Source organism: Anopheles stephensi, chromosome 2 (assembly GCF_013141755.1).
Source record: "Anopheles stephensi strain Indian chromosome 2, UCI_ANSTEP_V1.0, whole genome shotgun sequence".
NCBI lineage: Eukaryota > Metazoa > Arthropoda > Insecta > Diptera > Culicidae > Anopheles > Anopheles stephensi.
In genome coordinates this window covers 62,938,762-62,955,720 of record NC_050202.1, presented here as the reverse complement: position 1 = coordinate 62,955,720, position 16,959 = coordinate 62,938,762, and the positions used below count along the sequence as shown (strand labels likewise).

General features: G+C 42.3%; 2 protein-coding genes across 7 annotated transcripts in view; one reads left to right on the top strand and one right to left on the bottom strand.

Annotated features, from left to right (window-relative positions):
- LOC118506685 (adenylyl cyclase 78C) overlaps positions 1–7,860 on the bottom strand; it is a 31,759-nt gene extending 23,899 nt beyond the window's left edge. Inside the window, exons 1-3 of one of the 6 annotated variants that reach the window (XM_036044151.1) lie at positions 7,752–7,858; positions 1,681–2,504; positions 1,412–1,580 (exon numbers count right to left, since the gene is read on the bottom strand). The gene's annotated coding sequence lies outside the window, so the exon portion shown is untranslated. Of the gene's footprint in view, positions 1–1,411; positions 2,505–7,751 lie in introns of all 6 variants that reach the window. The other 5 variants (XM_036044152.1, XR_004905533.1, XM_036044154.1 and 2 more) reach the window with 5 other exon arrangements.
- A 5,856-nt stretch (positions 7,861–13,716) lies between these two features.
- LOC118506684 (trypsin 3A1-like) lies at positions 13,717–14,834 on the top strand. Its single transcript, XM_036044150.1, has 3 exons — positions 13,717–14,128; positions 14,191–14,531; positions 14,594–14,834. Exons 1-3 carry the CDS (start codon positions 13,871–13,873, stop codon positions 14,787–14,789), a joined length of 795 nt encoding a protein of 264 aa, XP_035900043.1. The 5' UTR covers positions 13,717–13,870; the 3' UTR covers positions 14,790–14,834.
- Positions 14,835–16,959: the final 2,125 nt, after the last annotated feature.

Here is a 16,959-nt window from a genome sequence, read left to right as displayed (position 1 = left end):
TTTCTACTGCATTTGAAGGCTCGTACATCACTATTGTAGCCTTTTGTCAGGATTAAGTAGATGATGTAAAACTCTAATATATTTTCTAAGTCTACAACAGACGATAACAGTAAAATACATGCAGTAAAATAGACGATAAAGAGTTAAATGAACTTCAGGAAGGTCGGCTGATCGGACCCCTTCAAATGGCTGCTCAAGATTCACTCTACAGAATCCACTCATTCAATAGTGTTTTCTCTAAACAAAAATATAGTTAAACAATCTTTTCCTAACCTTTGGTACCTTGTAGTTCTTCTGCGCTGATTGATTTGTATTGAACCTTAACTACATTAACCCAAAAAACCTCTAAGGTAAGAGAAAACCTGCAAAGAAAGTTCATAACTCAATCACCAAGTAACAATCTGATTGAATGGCCATACAGCGCAAACAGATTCTTCTTGAGACACCGTCGGACCATTCCTTCGGCGGTATTGTACAACACCGGGTCTATTCACCACACACGGCATCCATCTGCTCCGTGTTGCATCACGCGTGAAGAACAGGCCGCACAGTCTGATGTAATGCTGTTACCGATGAGTTAGATGAACCGATTTTTATTCGACTGCCTGGGGTCAAACGGTTTGGTGGGGGTAAAGATAAAACTTTTATTACATGCCCCGCCGTAAACTCTGCCGAAGCAACAGCAGCCCCGCGGTCGGCTGTTTGCGGCCATCATCGATTTGCCGGATCGTCGCGCCTCGCACAGCCCCCGGGAGCGATAAACGGAAACAAGTTGCACGGGTAAACACAACAATCCGCTACCGTTTGTATGTGTGTGTGAACAACCAACAAAACCGCCAAACAAATGGCAAACCCGCAATGGGCCAACACGCAAACGCGGAACCGGCTGGCACAACCAAACAAACAAAAAAATACATTTTTTTACTCCAAACAATTCCACACACCGGACGCTTCTTCTGCAGATATGCGGTCGTTGAGTCCTCTTCGAGCAAAACCAAAAAACCGGTCTTTTAAGACTGTGGTTATGGAGTTGAAGAAGTTGAAGATCGCCTGTGTACGTACGGTTACTTCACCAATTCGTAACGTGGTCATGTAATGTGAATGTTGCAAATCAAGCGTGCTAACACCGAGGGAGCTCTCTCTCTCTCTCTCTCTCTCGTTGCTCATCTGCTCTACGGAAGTTTCGATTTTGAAGTGAGTTTTTGTCGCTCAAGAAAAAAAAAAGGGAGTCTTCCTTAAGTGAGCCTACGATCTTCTGTTCTTCGCAAATAAACACTCATTATCGGGATCGGGTGCATGGAGGATTAGGGAGATATGGGAGGGGGGGGGGCTGGGGAGATTCGCGGCCGAATAATTTACCCCTTGGTAGCTTATTTGTTATTCCATTAATCGGAAAGTGCTTGATACTTGCCCCCGTACACACACAGTCGCAGTCAGTTCTCCCTCCTGCCGTGATATCGTCATGCGGATGAGGATGAGTTTTTGTGTGCGGCTCTGTCAATTTTGGATAATTTATTTGTTCGGTTTGAATGTTTTCATTTTGCACCATCAATCACAGTACCAACCGCGAGACAGACTCACTTAGAATAATAAATAAATTTATGGTTATTAGTCGATGGTTTTGCCGTTTTCTTGATGTAAGCTTCACTGAACACCGCAGGAAACCAAACTTTTTTTTACCAAAATTTATAATTACACTATTCACAATCTTCACTTCAATTTCGGCACGTTTTTTGCTATTAGTACACTCGTTTTAGTACACTGCTTCCAGTGCGATCATCCGTCGACGGTTGCTGAGATCATACGATAGTAGTAATTTAAACAAACCACTAAGCAACTCACAAGGTTTTCTTTTCGATAGCAAGTGCACCAGACACACACACACACACACAGCTGGCCACTCAGATCAGCTTGCAAACTTCAAAACTAGCCAGCAAACTTGCTAACACTCACATTTCACATTACATTGCGAATTTTGTTGTGTGCGCTTTGGATGCCTTCGGTGCCTGTGCAAGACGTTGCTACAGCTGACCACGCAAAACTTTTTCCACAACAAAATTTTTCCTACAATTTCCAAACAATTTATCCACCAGAAACCATTTGCACTACCTGCACTCACTGCTCTCAAAGCAAACAGCTTTAGCCCCCTCCGATGGTTGCACTTCCCGGCAACACTGTGTATTGCGCCAGCTGCACCACTAAATAAACCTGCACACACATGCAACTGCACTTGCACTTATCTTCTAAACCGGCCTTTCTCACCGGCAGCCGGCCAGCGAAATGCGTCCGGATGATTGGCGAGCATAAAGGGAACTGTGCGAACCGTGAGCTCGTGTGTCTTATGGCCGATCCAGACCGGTAGTACAGTAGCAAAAAGCGCTTCGTGTGTGCTTCGGTCGCTTTGGTCGTCCGTATTGCTCTCGCCAGCTTGCTCGCTCTCTCACTCGCGCTCTCGGCTGTTGGGACGTGATCGGTAGGAAAAGCTACGAGAGGGCGCTTTTGATCTATTGTGATTGCGATGGAAATTGTAGCACCAACTACGGTTAGTTTCGTTAGCGAATGGTGTTAACTAATTTTATGTGAAATTATTAATTATTTAAAAATAATTATGAAATTTATTTTAGGTTAAACATTTTCTGCTTACTATCGAGGTCTGTTTTTAAGTACTAGACAAATATATTTAGTATTTATCAGTTAATTAAGCAAGTAAGCAGTAAATTTATTCGGTTTTTTTAATTTTGTTTTAAGAAAAATATTGCTCTTTTAGCCAGTTAATAAAAGCATTTGTCGAACGACACACCAGCAATTTACTCTTCCTTCAAACCAGCCATTCATTTGTCTTCACTCCCGCTGATGGACCTCTCTACTTGGAGTTTCTCTACTCTACCACAAAAAAATCCCCAGATGGAGTACTTGGCTCGAATGCACTACTTTGCAGGGAAGTAGATACACACTTGGTCGGGAGTGTATACTGATTACTCTTCGCTTCACAGCCAAGTAGAGGATTTGCTGCTGAGCATTTACTTCTCCCTGCACCAAAGTGCTTTAACGAGTGAAGCTTTTTTATCCTCCCTTTTTTTTGTCCTCCGGTTGCGTTTTTTCCCTCCTGGTTGTGAGATAGTTGAACGTTGAGGGTGATTTTGCGAGCAGCAAACTGGTGACAAGGTGACAAATAATGATACCCATTGCACCTGTTTATTCCAGGCAATTTGATTCAGATGCACCGAACAAAACCGAAGTAGTATAAATGTTAGGATCCTGATGAGAATTTTTTACCCTATTTTGATGGAAGCTTTTCCCTCCCTTACCCCCCCCCCCTCCACGTATCACATCATTTAAATGTGTCACACAACGGGTTTGAGTAGGGGGAAAAAATCCCCAGGCTCGAAAGATCGATACAGTAATGCGCTCCAGATAGTGAAGCATCGATAAGCTCTGGCAGAAGGTTCGCCAAGCAGCGGAAGGTTTGTAAGCGCAGAAGGACCAGCGATAAGGCCGGTCCAAAGGGTCGGCTGGAAGTTTGTAAAAATAAAAGCTTACGCAGAAAAGAATGAATGACAGCAGGGTGAGATTGGGTTGAATTGGTTGCGTTTGCTTGAAGGATTAAAGGAGAAAAAAACCCTCTTCCTTATATTAGATAAAAGAGTCCTTCCGGCGAGAACCGGAAGATTGAAGATGCGTCGCATCGGCGAGTGACAAACAGTGACCGAAGTAGGATAAATTAATTTCAACAACAAAATAAAAAATGGCGCGCATGTTTGTTTTTTGTATTATTAATGTTTGAAATGGGTCTAACGGAAGTGAAGCGGGAGGAGATATTATTTTGGCATTTTAGTTAAGAATATGAAGAACATTTTTCTCTAACTCCTTGAAACGATGCACATCCTTCACATGATAGTACTCATATGAAAAATCCAATCAAACACTCAATTAACTCGTCAAGATACGATTATGCTCCTACATTTAGCTCTACTCGATCGTTTCAAACTTTCGCCATCGAGTTGCCCTTTCATGATTATGCTCCAGCCAAAGGCAACTTATATGCTCTTCAAGCTTCTCCCAATGAATGCTAAACTTTCCTCACAAAAACTGAAACGCATTCTCACACCATCGCAAAACCGAAACCCGAGCGGTGCGTGCGTGTGACCGACGATTAATATCAAAAGTTAGCAAAACATATTAGTTATTCTCAGCTACGGCGGTTGCCACAGCCAAAAACTTTGCTGTCCGCTCAAATGATACCAATTAGGAACGATAAATAGGTTTCTCCTCGGGATGCACTAAGACTTGCACATTATTTATACGCTGGTCCGCCATTGGTATTTGTATGCGTGTGTGTGCGCGTGGTGCGGGAATATTATTATTAATTGCCAAAGTTTTAAGCTCGCGTTATCAGCATAATTTGCCCCGCCGGGTAAGGTTTTGTTCGTCTGGTAGCCTAGGTGAAGATTTATTACCGTGCAGCCAAAGTGAGATGAGTTCATTTACAGGTTAAATGAGGACAGTTTTTTGTTGTTGTTGCGGTTACCCATCAATCATGTAATAAATGAAAAGTGGGACAATTTTTCTCTTTAACTGCGTTTATGTTTGCGCAAAGTGCAATTGTGTTTACGCTGTTGGAGAGTATTATTATGTTTGTGTGATGGAAAAGCAATGCTATCGTTCAATCGCTAAGCCTCCCCGGGGTTGACAACATGAAGCACCGGGAAAAGCTTTCGTGCAACTTGCTCACCGCGGGGTAATCATTTCCCAAGGTGCTGTTTCCTTAATGTGGCTTTTAGGTGTACTTTTGCTAATGCAAGCGACATTAGTTTGTGTCCACTGTTTATTGCTTTGTTTTGACTGGTAGTGTAGCACTCAACACTCTCCATGCTCCATGTACTGGCTTTTCGATGGAGGCGCATGGTGTATTGTACACGTTGGTCACACAAGTCGAATGTAATACGTCAACATCAATCAAAATTTGACAATCTTATCCCACAGAACCAGATTTGAAACAATCCATTATTACGCATCTTTGCGGACTGTCTGTCTCCGGCCCAGTGAAGCATCGAACCAGAACGTCAAGTTTATTAAATAAATGATTCCTATTCCGACACTTACATCGGTTGGTCTGAATTGGTGGAGCTGAAAGCATTATCAGTGTGGAGTAATGCGTACCGAAACCTGTCAATAACATCATCGATTCCGAGCTACTCGCGCTCGTTCAATCAATCTTGAACTCTAACTCAACCCAATTCTGCTGAAGCCTTAGTTCACTTAGGGTTATAGCTGCAAAATCATCCTGGATCAAGTGGAATGATTTTCGATTGGCTCGTGCGCTGGGGTTAAGAATTTACTTTAAGCTTTCTCACTAACATTTCATTTGACTAAAGAGAAAGTGTTGCATTTAACGAGTTTCGCTTTGATAAAACGATACACAGCGAACCACGTGAGGAACAGAGCCTTGCGTTGTGTGTTTGTGTGTGACTTGGCGAAAAGTTTGCGTGCCGGGTGATTTATGGAAGCCGGCATGTGCTCCAAAAATGGACGTGTGAGACGTGGGATTTGCCGTGCGCTCCTGCTGCCTGGTTGCCTGTGCCCATCCCATTCCTCGGTCAATGCAAATAATGCTGAGTTTGCAAAACAAAACAAAAAACACCAACCCCCCGAAGTCGGAAGGTTGAAACATAAATATTCAATTTTGCTACCACCAAGGGCACCCGCTTCTCGCCGCTTCAGTTTGAGTCGCGCGAGCTTTTTTTGACGCGTCTTTTCGCAGCTCGAGAGCTCCTGCTTTTTTCCTCTTCCTGTCCTCAACTTTCGAAAAGCTTTGGCGGTTGATTAGGGCGATGTATAGTTTACGGGACGAAACCGCAACAAAAAATCCACACAATCTTTGTCTGCGGTAAAAGGATGTTGTGCCGTATTATGGATACCTCCGGTGGGTTAGACACTTTGTTGTTGTTTACCAGCAAAAAGCTGCCTGGTTTGTTTTTTGATTCTACTGTCTGGCACCACTTGAAGGGGGTTTTGGGAAAGGGAAATGTGTTGCAACGAATGATTTATCGAGGCACTTGAAGCCACAGCACAAAACTGACTGCATCGATTACGAACCTTGATTTTCCTTGCTGATAAATGGTGTGTAAAATACGTGTAAAAGCTTTGTTTTTTTTTATTTAAATGCAATAGATGAGTGTGATAAAATTAAAACCCCGAAAAATTTTTGTGTCCAAAGTTCGAGCACAATAATGTGTCGTGTCGGGAACGCAAACAAGCTCGTGGATGGTAAAGGTTTTATGGCCACAGTAGCCAAACACTCACTCTTGCTCTACATGAGTTTCGCTCTACGGACATGATTGACTTTGATAGCAACAGCGAAAAGACATCAAAGCTGCTGCTGCTGACCGTGGAAACGATTTTTTGCCCCGTCAGTGGACGACACAAAGGGGTTAAAATTTATACAAAACCACGTTTGCTTCAATTTCCTGTCCGGCCGTGATGATAGTGTTTCGATCGACCTCGGGCACGGTTTCGTGCTGGTGGTCACCGTGGGGCAGGCAACATTGTTTTACGGTTCAATATGAGGGTTTTTTTTGGGGAAAATGTTACTCTCTGGTGGGGAAATTCCCCCCCCCCACCCACCCCCATGTGGTAAGTGCAAGTAATGGAACAACTATTTTGCAGTTTAGGTTGCGGTTTTCCAAAAACATCCTTTTCTTATCATCCTTTTCTAGGCTTGAAATTAAAGCACTATTTTCTCCCTTAAATTTTGCAATCCACGGCAAAATGCAACCTGTTGTTGGCATTTGAACGCCATTTCCATTCCACTGCACGGCAAGCATTTGAACATTGATTGATCTCACGTGCTCCGCGGGCATGTTTCTCGCTTGAATTGCTTGAAATATGGACAGCCGAACGTGTATGTGTGTGTGTTTCTATGCCGAGGCCTTATTCACCTGACCTATCCAACCTAACCGAAAGTAATGCATTTGACGTTTATTTATAGCGCTTATACCACACGGAACAACGTAAGGGAAAATCGTGTGAAGTTAACCTTCCCGGTTTTGTTTCTGTTGTTGCTTGTTATTATTGCCACTTCTATGGATCGGACTGGGGAGTTAGCGCTTCAATGGGTTGCCTCGTAATGTACCATGATGGGAAAGCCACAATACTGGTTCTCACATACCGAGTCGAGCTATTGGTGGCGTGAATACAACAAAGATTCTAGTTGATATTCGAACTTCAGCCGGGTCTGTTGCCACAGGCGTATAATAGGTTACATTTTTTTAAATTAGTTTATACACTTTCCACAATAACACCTGCGTTATGTTATTGAACGTTCAAAAGGTACTCAACGTAGAGGTGTTTCCAAAAAAAAGCATATATTGCACCTATTGTGCGAATCTCATCCCTTTAACAGTTTATAGGGTAAAACTGCGCGATAATCACTGCAAGGAGTCCCATTACATGTTCCATGCTATACAGCCGAGCGCATAAAGGCGCTCCATTGTAAGTCAAAACAATTACCAATTGTGTACTAGGAGCAAACAAAGAGTTGAATAGCACACACGGTGCAAGATGGGTGCATGATCTTGCGAACCATCTTTGCATGGGTCTGGTTCGTCGACACTAACACTAGCCTGCCGGTAGTATTATTAGGAATGTTTAACTTCTTTGTTTAAAGATTTTTTTACTATTATACAACATTTTATTACTAATTTAAAAAAACTTTAATAACTTTGGACAGTATTACACTATACAACACTCACACAGAAACACTACACTTTGACTGTTTGTTTCGTCAATCACACGTATCCTGGCCTGTTGAATCGACTCAATAAATACATCCTTGCTCTCAGCAGGTCACACGAATACTGAGCTGACATCTGACTCGGCGCTTGGCTCTCGCACTATGAGCATTTTCCAATACGCAAAGTTGCGGGAAAATTACTCACACTTTCTCATCGTTCGTGCGTTTCGTGTGAGCAAGAGCTACTAGCACCAGCTATAAAATGGCCCAAGAGAGATGCATTAATCCTTCGCTGGGAGATAGATTAAGCTTCGTATGCATTCTCACCCAGTATTAGGGAGATTTGTTGAAACAGCTGATTTTTGTGTTTGTACTTTTTACCGTGAATATATTGTTCAACTGAATTCAATTTTGTAATTTTAATTAACAACCTTTTTTATCCCTTTTTCTTCAGTTCCATGTAATTCTGTTAGCATTGGAGTAATTTAAAAAAAATCATCAATCCCTATGTTATGCTTTTTGATCTTAAAAGATCAGACGATCCTGCTTTATAATTTTAACTGTACATAAAAATCATATTTTCCACTTTACATTCAATTTATGAGCCTATTGTTTTCATCATCCACAACATTAAATGCAATCTCTTTGCGCGGGTCCAGCTTGGCAACAGCGGCACGAAGCAAAATTGCCCCCGGTAGTAATAAAATTAAAATAATCAAACCCCAATTCCCGATACACCAGCGCAACATAAACAGCAAAATTTGGACTCAGACTCATCGGCACATCATCCAAGCGCACAAATCACTTGAAGAAAGGACACATTATTCTGGCTATGGTGAGCCATTTTTTTCTGTTCTTATCTTCTGCTCTGTTTTCCCACTCATAATGAACGTATGAACAGCGTGCAGCGTTCAGAATGGTTGTGTCTTGTGCCCGAGCCAAACAGAAGGGAAGGAAAATCTCAACACAAAAGCTGGAGAAATTTAATGGTCCTGCAGAAATGGTTCTGTTGCATATTAAATCCCACGCGGCAGGGTAGTAGCGTGCATATGAACTGGAAAGTAAAGTCATTTCCCGCACTTTATCCGTGGGTCTGTGATGTGCGCGTCTAATGATGCTCACCAAGTTTGGTGCGATGGTTGCACGGGACCGTACGAAGGAAGATGGAACTTGTTTGGGTAAGTTTGGTCGGCGGCTTAGAGGCTTTATGCTGTCGTTGCGCAAAAGTGGACGAGACAGTTTATTGGCTTATCGTAAAAACACTCAAGATGAAAACAGTCCGGGTAGGTTACAGTAATAGGGACATGTTTACATCAGCAAAGCCAGTCTGATTTCGGTACATCAAATTAACGATGCATTGAAATGTGTGCTATAATATAAATAAAATGCCTAATTGTTTTTGAAGTAATAATAATTTCTAAATTGACTAAAAAAACAAATTCTTCTCCTTCTTCCTTGGTACTACAATCTCGAGAGATCTCGGCCTGCCATTTCTGCCTTTCTGTGACTTAATTTTACCCGTAGTAAAGTAGTCAGCCTTACGTACGGGGAGGCGGTCTGGATGGGATTTTAATCCCGGCCCTGCCGTGTGAAGACCGGCATCGCTGTAACCTCTGCCACTGGACCTCTGCCCTAAAAAAAAAAAAACAAATTAATATTACTTAATTAAATAAGAAAAACATATTTTATTAATAAAACTCACAATTTATTATAACATCGATAGTGTCTTTGGAAGACAAAATTGGCTTTAAAGTAATTGAATAATTTTGTAGAAGAAATTTAGAATGCAGAAGTTTTAATCTAATAAGATTGAAAGTAGTTAAAAAATAATTAATCAAAATAATAATAACTCAGGAGCTTTTTCTTAGAATTTTTTGGTTGGAAATAAAAGAGTAAATATAATGCTATAATTGTTTTAAGAGATTGCTATAATGTTTTTAAAATTATGCTATAATTTGTCAACGCACCATTATACCCTGTTCGACAGCTGTATCTAATGCTAGTGCAATCATCACCGAACTTAAATTTGATAGAAATTTTTAATATAAACTTTACATCAAATATTCGCAAGAAGCTCCTTTACGCAATACCCAACACGATCTGCTTTAATCCAAATTAACAAGGCACCTGCTGTTTGTGTTTGGTTCAAAGCTTATGACAATGAATCACCACTAAAATAACAACCACAATCTGCCTTCAACTTCTACCTAAGATTTGTGGTCTGTAAGGATAAGCGTGTGAGAATGCTGCAATATAATTGATCGATAGTTGATGCCCCTCCAAACCATTCTAAGCGACTTCAAGCGAGTGTCAGCGAAGAAATATTATGCTACCCGCTCTACTATACGATGCTTGCTCGAAAGCCACAGTAAGCTTAGCCCATAATTTTACCACACATCCCAAACTTAGCGCCTCGCCGAACGGCAGGACAAACAAACGTGCCGGCAACAGGCACGCCACACGTATGATCACACACGTACAGCAGCTCTGCTCTTCTATTGAACTCCGATGCTAACACACGAATTACTACGAATTATTTCCACGAATTGTACTGTACACATAAATCCTTACCCACCAGCCACACCAAAGCCCTGGCGCCATGCTGCAAGCGTGGTTCGACCTGTGGTGGATATTTCTTCCCTCGATCGATTAACGAATGGCTTGGGTTCGTCCTGAGGGGTCCGGTTGGTGTTCTTCCTATTGCTATACACGGTATTTGCAGTGTCTATTTGATTTCTCTGGAGAATAGGAGAAAGTTTAGGCATTATTCGTGCCGCCGAATGTGTACCGGGCTATGCAGCAAGTGGTTCGATTTGGAACGAATATCATTCCCGGAATCTACGAGGCCACTGAAACAGATACAAGTCAAATAGTATGATTGCAATTTTAAACAGACGGCTCAACCATCGGAAGACCACACAGTATGCAGAGCGTAAAACATGGCGCCGCATTATGATTCGACTAAGGGAATGTAAATGTGGCGCGCCGTAATTTTATCACGCTTGACATGAGGAAACCCAACCCAGCTCACGTTCCTCATTTCGAAGGAGCTTTTTTTAAGAGCATTATTACTTAAATTGTATCGATCTTTCGATTCAATGGCATTTTTCAGTTGAACAGTTTGAAAAGAAGACGCACCGAAGTGTGTACTAGGGGGAGGCCATTAAGCTTCAATGCACATTTGCACCTTTTTAGGTTGAGTTTATTTATCATCAACACGGTCAACTGCACCTCGAGAAGGGAATTGATTTTCCTTCATATTATGCTGCTTTCTTTAAGCAACAAAAAAGGAAATCTTTCGCGCTTTCAGTTTCGAAACTAAAATTTGTAGTTCTTCGCCACAAACTTTTTTTAAGCTCTACCAGCTTTAAATTAATTAACTATTATAAATAATAAGCTATAATGGAAAAGCATATGTTACCCTCCTGCATGTTTGTCTACTCACCCAATCCTCTGGGATTTATTTGCGGGTATAATTAAAACCTTCCCAAGCCGGCACAGCATTTTATGACTCCGGAACGGAAACAGCCTAATTGCCATTTTCCCGTATTCATGTCGTCGTCAATCACTATTTCCGGCCTCGTCCGTATGAAGTCAACGCCAACCCGTCATCGGTAGGCGGTTTCGGCTTCGGATTTCTTTGTTACGGCAAACGGGTCGAAGGCTTTAATAATGGAATGTTTGGAGTAATTTTCCCAACAGTAGTTCAATGAAAGTATTGCCCAATTCTTCAAGATGCCTACTTTAGTGGAATCGAAAGAAAAATTATTACAATATATTTTATCGTTTTATATCATTTAAGATACAAATATTACTCTCTAAAAAATAGATTTAAATTACTTTTTAACACTTTTTTTACCCTAAGTAGTTTCCTTTAAAGAGATTCGTTTTTTCTTCTATTAAATGATTATCACCATCATCATCCTAGAGGCGCTCTACAGATTGTTCGATTAAGCGAATTTTCAGCAGACAGCGTTCCGCGTTTCGAGCACGTTCAGACAAATCATTTGTCAACACCCAGTGCCGCAATAATATGTTTGGCTTTTCTTCGAGTGAAAAGCCTTGTTGAAAGGGTGTTAATACGAGCGAAACCGAAACCAACTTGAAATAAGGCAACTCATTCTTCGCATCTATCTATTCGCCTTAACGTCACAATTTATGGCGAAAGGATCCGGGACGAAAAAAGCACAACATCACGTACGGGTTTGGAGCCGTGACGGAAATGATTCGTAAAACATGTTCGGAATACTGCTTTAAAACGCTTCCACTTTCACACAAAAATACTCTACACTAGCTTCCTTTCTGCTCGTACAGTAGGGCAAAAAGCAATGAGAAAAAAAGGTAACAATTTACATAATCCGGTGTCACTCCGGACTCACGTTGATATAGATGATATGGAGTTTTTCGAAAATATGGGAGATGGCGTGAGCAAAACATATCGCTACCATAAACCACCTAACCTTATCATAGACTAGAATGTTAACTATCAGACTATCAGAGAGGATTCCGAAACGAAAAATCAACCACTGACCAGATCTTCACGATGCGGCAAATTTTGGAGAAGATGGCGGAGCAGCAGCTCCACTCCTACCATTTCTTCATTGATTTTAAAGCCGCATATGACAGCATAGCCAGGGTAAAACTGTACGACGCAATGAGCTCTTTTGGAATCCCGGCCAAGCTTACCAGGCTTGTACGAATGACAATGGCCAACATCACATGCCAGGTGAAGGTGGATGGAAAACTCTCAGGATTTGCTACCTTTGCTACCACCAAGGGCTTGCGTCAGTGAGATGGGCCTGCCTGTCTCCTCTTCAATCTGGCGCTAGAGAGAGCCATCCGTGACTCGGAGGTGGATCCTTCGGGGACCATCTTCTATAAGTCAATCCAGATCCTGGCATACGCTGATGACATAGACAGAAGCCTTATCAAAGGATCGAGCGTGCGGCACAGAACCTAAGGTTGGAGATTAACGAGGTGAAAACCTCCACCGCACCTTCAAAGTCGTCCAAAACTTCACCTATCTGGGGTGAAAAGTCAGCACCGACAACAACATTGATGTTGAGTTACGCGCACGGGTGCTGGCTGCCAACCGGTCATACTACAGCCTGAGGAAACTTCTCCACTCTAAATACCTGTCGCGACGGACGAAGCTGGGAGACTGTACAGAACATGTATAGTCCCAGTACTCACATACGCCTCTGAGACATGTACTCTGTCCAAAACTGAAGAAGCCCTCTTAGCCGCGTTCGAGAGGAAGATGCTCAGAAGGATTTTTGGCCCCGTGTGTGGAAGGACAATGGAGGAGCCGCTACAACGACGAGCTCTACGAGCTGTACGATGATCTCTCCATCGTGCTGCGCATTAGACTCGCCAGGCTCCGGTGGGCTGGTCACGTCATGAGAATGACACTGGACGACCCAGCCCGTAAAGTCCTTTTTGGGCCGTCCCACACGGACAGAGGAGATGGAGTGCTGGCGTTGATGCGTCCGCCAGAACGGCCGGGATAACGGATTGGCAGGCGACGGCGCTGAACCGTGCTAAAAAAATACATTTAACAATCGTCCTTGGGCGGTTCGATGCAAGAGGCGACAGCGGTAACCGGTCTTCTTCAAATCCCATTCCCGGATTCCCGTTCCCCCGCAGTGAAGACTGTAGCCGAGATTAGAGAAATAAAAAAAAGAAAGATTATATGAATAGATTATCCAGCAATCGTCACAGAAACACAATGAACAAAATCTGGTGCTCTTTTCTTCATACTTCATGGCACGTGGTAGCGTCTTTACTATTTGATCAGATGTAACCTTAGCAGGGAAGCAAACTGCATACATACACGGAAAAATAACACCGTCCGACACACAGCTTTTGCCAAAACAACTTCGACTGCGCTGTGTAGAAACAGTTGGTGTAGCAAGAGCGTATACTCATATAAGATGGGACAAGTTAAAAAAATTTGCCAACGATACTAACAACTGTATCAATCGGGCTGGAATGTTATGGTTATAGAGAACTCTTTAAAACTGCTTTATTTGTGACTGTCCCATACCGATCCGAAGTATCTGTAACATAGTGGGGATGTTCGGGGTTTGAATACCGGGAAGTATTACAGTGCTACTCTCAGTTGTAATCAAGCGAACGATGCGGCAAGTCGTTGGTCTAGTGCTTTTGGGGCTGATGTTCAGCAATGCAGTGCTGGCAGAAGATGCAACCAGTGACGAGGGAGTATCGCACTCGGGGCGTATCATCAATGGCAACAAAGTGAACATCGCCCAGTACAAACACGCGTTAAGCCTCTGGATAGATGGCCGTTACACCTGCGGTGCCAGCATTATCACGCGTTTGCATGCCCTGACCGCTGCACACTGCGTAAACACCATTGTGGACAGTCCTACGCGGGTAAGTTGCAGCGCTTCTTCGACTCACGAACCATTGCCCTCAAGGTGTGCATATTCATTTAGGCACTGCTGTACGGAGCTACTACATACCTTGATCAGCCCATTTATCGTATCAAAGTGCGTAGAATATCTGTCCATCCTAGCTACAACCCTCTCGCAGCCTCTAGAGATTACGATGTCGCCGTGCTCCGGGCACCGAAGAAAGCTTTCGTAGGAAAGCCAAACATGGCTCCGATTGAACTTCAAGAGACCGCTGTATCGGCCGGCACAAATTGCTACGCCGTTGGATGGGGCTGGTATGACAATAGTATCGCACTGCCTTCGAAGCAGTTGCGCCACACCAATTTGAAAATTGAGTCGGATAGTTCCTGTTCTGAAATATTTAGAAAACCCATTACGCCTGAGTAAGTGTACCTATCGATGAATGCTTGGTCAGCGGTAATGATTCATATCTTCCTTCCCCCAGTCAAATTTGCTCGTTGAACGGCAGCAACATGGAGGTTTGTAAAGGGGACAGCGGAAGTGCCCTCGTGTGTGGCGGAAAACTGACGGGAATCGTGTCCCACGGCCGGATACCCTGTACCAGTGCGGCGCCGACAATATACGCGAAGGTGGTCGGACCCAGCATTCGCAGCTTTATTCGAAGCGCAGCAGGAATCTAAACGCGATGTGAATGGATCGAAAATAATAAAAGAGGTAAAAGACTCGAGAAGGCCCCCCCTAGAATCTTTTGTGTGCAGCACTGTGGCCTGTCATTTTTGTTGTACGGTGGGATTTCTGTATGATCAAAACCCATTTGATGTAAACATTGTGCATTGTTCCTTAATACTGTTAATAGACAGCGAGTAGAACTTGATAAAATACATTGTAACAAGTGGTTTGAGATTATGATATTCTTATGTTTCCTCCTTTGCTGAATATCAATGCAAGGTAACAAGTATTCATCGAATTACTGTTCCGTTACCGTCCGAGAACGCCGTGCATGTTTGCCCGATTGTTCACCCCTTCTGCGACTGAAAACTAGTACGAAGCCCCTGTAACCCAAAATGAATGGTACGGTTAACGGAGAGGGGATTTTAATCAAATAATAACAATATTTTATTCGACTTTCTTCAACCAATTTTGACCACACTGAAAGCACACTGAAAGCTCACTGTGAAGCTCTCGCAACGTGTACTGCGGATTGCATACCTTTAGGCGTAAATCCTACAGCGCCTAACAAATTTTGTCAGGGGGGGGCCTTCTCGAGTCTTTTACCATAAAAGAGCTACGTCAATTGTAGCACATCAGATCGCATATGGTTTGGTTATTAGTTTACTGAATTTGTTTAGTGAAATGAGCAACATAATTTAGCACCTTAAGCGCCCCACTGCATCTATTATATGCAGCAAAGCCGAAAGCCCTCAGCATGTTTTCTGAGCAGCACTGTAAGGTGTACGCCGTAAAGTATGCAAAACGCATTACATGTTTCATATCTTCCACGCGTTCACGACTAAGTAATTTAACCGATATGTTTTAAATTGAAAAAAAATAATGTACCATACACTAAGCAAAGAAATTTTCCAACATTCTTTCATTCTAACATTACAATAACCTTTTATCATGTTGCAAAGTGAACAAGCAAGCACTATTGAGGTGTAACCAGTGTTTAAAGCTTGAAAGCTGTTAATGCTTTACCGAACAAACATTTGAATAACCACGACAGCTTACTTTGCCATTAGAGTATTTTCGGTTTTTATCGGGTTTCTGAAGAATGTAGCTGCAACAAAAAGGACCCCAGTTTGTGGGAGCGGAACATTGCGCAACGATGCACAGCCACGCGCTGCAATATCCGAAATATTTCATGCATTTTGCTTTCGTTTCTTCCCTGGCCCAGCGATGTCGTAACAACAACGATGCGAAAGGATTAACATAAGTATTCAATTTCGTCTCGATAAATATTCAATGCTGGTTCGAATTTTTAACTCCCCTTCCGGATCTGGCGGGAACAAGGTCACCGCGTGTGCCCTTATTGAGAAGCTGATACTGAGCCTGCAGCTCACAAAGCGCAGGAAGTTTGTACCAAGGGCACAAATCAAATGGCACTAAATAAAGCCACCCTTCCTGGAAAGGCAACTTTTACCTATTCTGTTCCATTTTAAAATTGCCATAAAATTGAATCATGTGTTTACATTCATTTATATGGTTTTAACTAATCAAACAGCCGACCGGTCCGAGGCCACCGTTAAACAAGGGCTTCACTGTTCCACTCGAAATAGGTTCGGGTTTGTTTACGTTTTATGGTTCGAATTAATTTTCCCACTGTTTTTATCATTCAAGAAAATTGGAAGGAGAGGGGAAAAAAGTAAATAAAATTAAGCTGATTTTTCTTAGGTAGTGTCAAACAGGATTTAAAAGAGAGCCTTGTATTAAAAGACGAATTAATCCTTGACTAAAATTTTCTTCTCCTTACGGCCATAGTACTTGCCAAAATGGTGTTGCCATTTAATGCATATCGTCCATCTCGACACAAACATCTGTATATCGGAGAAGTGCTTCATATCATAATTGAATGTTTACTTATTATAAATTGAAAATTCGTAACATATTATTATTATATCATTAAACTACTAGTAATAAGCAACTTAAAAATAAAAACATTTCCCCCTTAACACACCGCCGAAACGATCGCTGCCCACTAACACCGCTCGATTGAACGTTATTTTTTATGATCTTTATTTTAATGCAATCCTCGTAACAATGTCTAGCTTGGTAAACTAGCCTTGGCAGAAATCTGCACAACTGTTTTAGTTCCTTTGGATTCTTGTGAAGGTTGGAATTGTGTTGGTAATT